The sequence below is a fragment of the Hemiscyllium ocellatum genome, chromosome 4, assembly GCF_020745735.1.
Source record: "Hemiscyllium ocellatum isolate sHemOce1 chromosome 4, sHemOce1.pat.X.cur, whole genome shotgun sequence".
In the NCBI taxonomy this organism is placed as follows: Eukaryota; Metazoa; Chordata; class Chondrichthyes; order Orectolobiformes; family Hemiscylliidae; genus Hemiscyllium; species Hemiscyllium ocellatum.
In genome coordinates this window covers 43,483,410-43,489,409 of record NC_083404.1, presented here as the reverse complement: position 1 = coordinate 43,489,409, position 6,000 = coordinate 43,483,410, and the positions used below count along the sequence as shown (strand labels likewise).

The following is a 6,000-nucleotide window of genomic DNA, read 5'->3' as shown; positions in this document are numbered from 1 at the left end:
CGGTCGCGATCACGTAACATTACCAGGCTCCGATTGGCTGAGACGCTGACCAATGGGAGCGAGAAAGGGGTGGGGCTCGGTCTCTTTCGCTCCTGGCAAAAAAAGGAAGCCAGGCGGACGAGTTAAACCAAACCAAATCAATCCGCGCTAAGATCGGAGCAGGCGATTCAACATTTCGATGGGAAATAAATACATTAATAAACTGCGTCAAATAACTGAATTGTCGTCGATTTTATTTTTACTTTGACTTTCTATAGCCAGCTCGAATTAGAAGGAAACTAATTTCGCTGGTGGAAGGACGCTGTGGCTACTGCCTGCGTATGTGGACAGCGCGGGAAAGTTTTGGCGCCAGAACTTCCAACGGCCGGGGCGCGAGAGTAACGGTCGGAGGGGGATGCGCAGGCGCAAACCCAGTCAGAGCCGTCTGTCCCGCCGCACTTTTTACTGCCCCGGAGTCCGGCTGAGGGGCAAGTGAAAGACCGTCAGGATGGTGATGCTGCGGAGTGGCGCGTCGCTCAGTCTGGATTCCAGCTCCGAATTCATCGTCTTGGATAAGAGCGATAGGTCGCTGCCGCCTACATCCCCGGCCCCTGGCAGCAAACGGAGCCGGGCTGAGGCGGTAAGTGAGCCCGACTGACACCAGACGAAAACCTCTTCCCCCTGTGAAGAGAGGCCGGAGCGCTCCGACTTTTTTTTTCCCTCACCCCCGGCCCTGGATGAATGATTTGCAACCGGCGGTTGTGTCGTAAATGATATCTGGGTGAGCGGGTGGTTGGCGGGATGAGTCACTCTAGTTTACAGTGAGGTGAGGGTGGGCGGGGCAGTGGCGCAGTTTGTTGTATTTGTTTATTTGATGATTTCATTAGAGACATGTTTCTTTCTAAATAATAACTGAGCCCGCTCGTTTGACAAAAACGAGCGAATCAATAATCTGGTGAGGGGGGAAATGATTTTTTTAAAAAAGTGTTTGCTTTTCACACTTTTTTGGGTTAATAACGACGAGTCTGTCACATGGACCGAAGGGGGTTGGCCGAATTTCATCGGTTGCAAGTCTTCTTTATTTCATGCGTCTGAATCTTCCGACGTTGTTAATCCTCTTCCTCCTCCGGTCTGTCTCGTTTCGGAGTTTATTTTTGACATTTTGCATTCTTCTGTGCCGCTGCTCCTGATGATTTTTCTTGTTGGTAATGGAGGTGGGGATGTCCCAGCATTCTCAGCTCCTGAGAAAGTCCTCTATCCAACTGCAGAGACCCTCGAATTTCACACTTGCCCTCGGCCACTGCATCACAAGTGTTTTGCAACTATCGAAGTACTTATTCAAATACTTTCACTTACTAAGTAGGATCACTAACTGATCAACTTAACACACTGACATTTCTCTCATTTTACAAAATCACAGTGGAGGCTGGTTTGTTTAACTTTCTCTAAGTTGAGCTAGACAGATTCTTGACTAGGCACTGCAAGGTTCCAAAGGGGAGTAGATTGGAAAGTAGAGTTCAGGCCTCATGTGGATAAGGTATAATCTTTTCAGATGATGCCGTAGGCTTGAGGGTTTGCATGCCTACTCCCCATTCTTAGATGGACCGTAAGATAACTAGGCGCAGCAGATAAACGGATGGACGTGCTCTGCTGTTTTATGTGAATTTGGCTGGCCTTCAGTATGAAATCTAAAGAAGCATGAGACATCTATACAGAAAAAGGTCCTTTGGCCCAACTTGTCTGTGCTGGTCAAAAACAACCACATAACTGTTGTAATTCCAGTTTCCTGCATTTGTGTATACCCTTGTATGTCTCGGCAGCACAATTGCCAACAATTGGAATGTTCTCAGAATTTCTGCCTCTATGATTTTACAGGCAGTGAGTTCCAGATTCCCATTATCTTGGTGAAAATGTTTTTCTTCTCTAAAGAAGAAAATCTTTAGATCCTCTAAACGTTTTTTTGCCCCTTACCCCCAGTCATTAATTCCTCCATCAAAGAGAAAGTTTCTTCAAGTCCACCTGTCATTATTTTATACATCTAGATGATATGCCGTGTCATAGAATATTTGCAACTCCTGGGATAGAGAATTTAAAAGATTCATAATCCTCTGTTTTGATCTTTCTCCTTTATCTGACTTAAATGGTTGACCTTTTAGTTTTGTCCATGTTGTTCCCTGACCAGAATACATTTCTGTCTACCAGGTTAGCCCCTTTCAGAATCTTGTAGCTTTTATCCTTCTAAATCCAGAAGGACCAAACCGATGAACCTTCGATGTGCTGACGCCAAGGGAAGTAGTTCATCCATATTATGGATATTGAAACTATGTGCCATATACCAGATGTTGTCAGATCTGTGCCCTACAGCAGCTATCTGTATTTCATTCCACTCTTTGTAGGTAGAGCCAAAGGGAGTGCTGATTGTTATTTCATTCCTGAGTCTAGGTTTCATTCATAACAACAACATGAAGGAGTAGATGTAGGCCATTGAGCACATAGAGTCTGTTCCATTATTCAAGAGATTGTGGATGATCTGATAATCTTCAACTCCCATTTTCTTCCTTTTTTCTATAACTGTTGATTCCCATACCAATTAAAAATGACCCAGATTTGGTAGCTCTGGTAAAGAAATGTACCAGTTCACTGCCAAAGTAAAAAAACCCATCTCATTTGTGTCTTAAATGTGCAGCCCCTTATTCAGAGATTTATCCTCCATCTGGAACACTTGTGACTTTGCCATTGGCAACACTGGCTGCAGAATGTATTATCTAAAGGTGCACTGGAACAACTCACTAAGACTCATTTGAAAATACCTTCCAAAGTTGTGACCTCTGCCACCTAAAAGAACAGCAGATATATGACTTATCAGCCAACTCACCCATTGTCCTGTGTTGAATATACACTGTTGTTCCTTAGTTTTAGTTCAGTCAAACTTCTTAAATGTCATTCCTCACAACAGCGTGTTCTTGCACCCCAAGGACAGTAGCAGTTCAAGGAGGTGGTTCCACAACTATCCGTAGGCAGTTAGATATGGGCAGTAAATGCTGGGCCATATCCCATCAATGAAAGAAAGTTAAATTATTGATCTCCATGAGTTTGTGTAATGATATGTAACACTTTGCCATTACACTTCATTCCTTTCATTTTGAAACAAACTTTGTTTCAGTAATGTTTTGCACTGCTATGTACTGTACATTATTCAGGTTGTCCAATAGCCTGTTGCAGTACCTTACTTAACTCTCCTAATTTTCTAGCATCTAGGTTGATATTTCAGTATGTTACTAAATGACTGGTGGTGCTGGATTTCAAATTTAGGTATGGATGGAAAATGATATACCACCAATTGATTTTTGAGGGTCTCTCCAACATTGTCCTGGACAGGGCAAATGTGGAACCTGTGAAAAATTTGCAGTCAAAAGTTGTTTGTGTAGCTGTGTCTGTGCGTTATTTGGAGACTTACCCCACAAAGGCCGTTGCAGCAGCAGTCTTATTGGTGTGCAGTCCGGATGCCCCGGAGAGGGAGTGGGGGCTTGCGCGCTTTGTGCTGGGGGGGGGCGGGGGCGGTGTTTAACTGGGTTGGACGGGGTGGGGGGGATTTGGACCGGTTGGGGGGCAGGGGACGGATTTGGACTGGCTTGCAGGACGGGGTGGTTGTGCAACACCCTGCTCCCAATGTGTACTGCTGCAGTCTCTTGAATGGGGGGCAGACATTAAAACTCCAAGCCCCAGAGGAAAAGCATTTAATCGATTTTCTGAACAATCGACTATCCAAATAGTGCCCACCTATCCTGTTCAGATAATCGGGTTTCCATTGTATTTCTAAGTCTCTTCTCTGTTTTGCCCCCTTCCAGCAAAGGACAGCTCAGTGGTTAGCACTGCTGCCTCACAGTGCCAGGGACCCAGGTTCAATTCCAGCCTTCGGCGGCTGTCTGTATGGAGTTTGCGCATTCTCCAGTGTCTGTAGGTTTCCTCTGGGTGCTCCGGTTTCCTCCCATAATCCAAATATGTCCAAGTCAGGTGAATTGGCCATACTAAATTGCCCATAGTTTTAGATGTATTAGTCAGTGGTAAATATAGGGTAGGGAATGGGCCTGGGTGGGTTACACTTTGGAGGGTTGGTGTGGCCTGTTTCCACACTGTAGGGAACCTAATCTAAACTACATTCTGAAGATGCCCCTCTAGTCCATAGATGACCACTCGCTCTCACTTCCTCTTTCACAATTGTCTTCATGGAATATGGTCTGTAAGTACAAGTCTTTTCTGTGGCTCTTGTACTTTTTAATCTGCTACTTTTGATTTACTCACAAAAATCATACCAAATGAATTTTCAAGATCGAAAAATAGTCAGTCCTTTAAGGCAGTGCTAGCTGCTTTCTACTACATTTGGAGATTTTGATTCTTGACCTCTGCAAGCAGTTTGAACTAGTCTATAGTGAAAATACCTGTTCTGAATTTGGGGCTGCTGTCAATGACCTTTCCATTCATGGCAGCAGTTGCTCCTGCAAGACTCTGAGCATCTGTTATTGAAGCAGATCCTGATTACTCTAAACCTCCTTGGATGATAGCATGTTCAAGGGTGCAAAATTGTAATTCTCTTTGTGGCTTAGACTCAATTATTAACTAAATTATCACATTTAATGTGATAACGTATTGGTAATCTGTTAGTTATACTGTTTGCGGATAAATTTAGGCCAGAACATGGAATACTCCCTCCAGTTGTTCTTTGAAACAATCGAATTGAATGTGTTTACACCCACCTGAGAGAGCAGGTGGAGTCTCCATTAACAATTCATGTGAATGGTGGCACCTCCCGCCTGTGCAAACATCCCATTCCCACCCTACCATTTCCTGTTCCCAGCTTCACAATGCACATAACGTAGTACTTATGTACTGGCATCAACCTAGATTTTTATATATTTCAAAGTCTGAGTCAATACCAAGTGATGTAAGTCTTGGTTTGAGTTATTTGGATTTTATTTTACTGAGGTGAATATTTCTGCTGCTCTGCACAATTATATTCCCACAGTTCTGATAATGCACTATTACCTTGATGTTGAATGCTGTACTTCTTTTCCTTGGGATTTAAACATGTATAAATCTAGCAACAAGGCATTAAATATGTGAAGTAGCATATGCATGCGGAAAGTGCACCAAGTGTTAATAAATTTAGAAAAAGATGACACTTGCAACTGATACCTCTGTTGTTTTGCAAATTGCAAACAAACAGCTACACTCCTGTTTGAGGCCCTCTTTGCAAATTTGATATTCCCGGAACACATCTTAGTACCAGCCAGTTGCATTCAAGGTAGCGTGATTTACAAGGTTGAATAGGTTGTTGATGAGGACTCATCTGGAGTACTGTGTCCAGTTCTGGTCACCCTGTTATAGGAAGGATATTATTCAGAGAGAGAGAGAGAGAGTTCAGAAGAGATTTATCAGTCTGTTGCCAGGAATGGAAGGTTTGAGTTATAAAGAAAGGCTGGGATTTTCTTAATTGGAGCATAAGACATTGAGAGGTGACCATATAGGGGATTATAGAATCACAAGAGGTATAGATAGGGTTAATGGGAAGTGTCTTTTTCCCGAGGATGGGGGAGTTTCAACACTAGGGGTCAACTACTTCAGGGGAGAGGTTTTAAAAAAGGTATAAAGAGCAATATGTTTACACCAAGGATAGTTAGAGTGTGGAATGAACTTCCTGAGGAACTGGTGGATGCAGGTACAGTTACAATTTTTAAAAGCTACTTTAGATAAGTACATGATTAGAAAAGGTTTCAAGGGCTATGGACTAGCAGGTGGGGCTACTTTAGTTTGAGTTTATGGGTGGCATGGACTGATTTGGTCTGATGGTTCTGTTTCCATACTGTATGATTCTATAAGTGGCTTTGCAGCAGTGCTTCAACATGGTGACACCAAACAAAAGTGTTGTATTTTGGAAAAAAAAAGTTTATATGTGGAACTGAAGACAGGCCAGCTCCTAAGCCCAAACCCTGGCCTGTCTCAATAATGAGACCTGAGGCTTCA

General features: G+C 43.3%; 1 protein-coding gene across 2 annotated transcripts in view; it reads left to right on the top strand.

The window, feature by feature from the left end:
- Nucleotides 1–201: 201 nt before the first annotated feature.
- LOC132813077 (ATPase family AAA domain-containing protein 2-like) overlaps nucleotides 202–6,000 on the top strand; it is a 66,662-nt gene continuing 60,863 nt past the window's right edge. For both annotated transcript variants that reach the window (XM_060823064.1, XM_060823063.1), the window contains exon 1: nucleotides 202–619. In XM_060823064.1, the coding sequence (XP_060679047.1) occupies nucleotides 488–619 (132 nt within the window). In that variant the 5' untranslated portion in view covers nucleotides 202–487. The remainder of the gene's footprint in view (nucleotides 620–6,000) is intronic.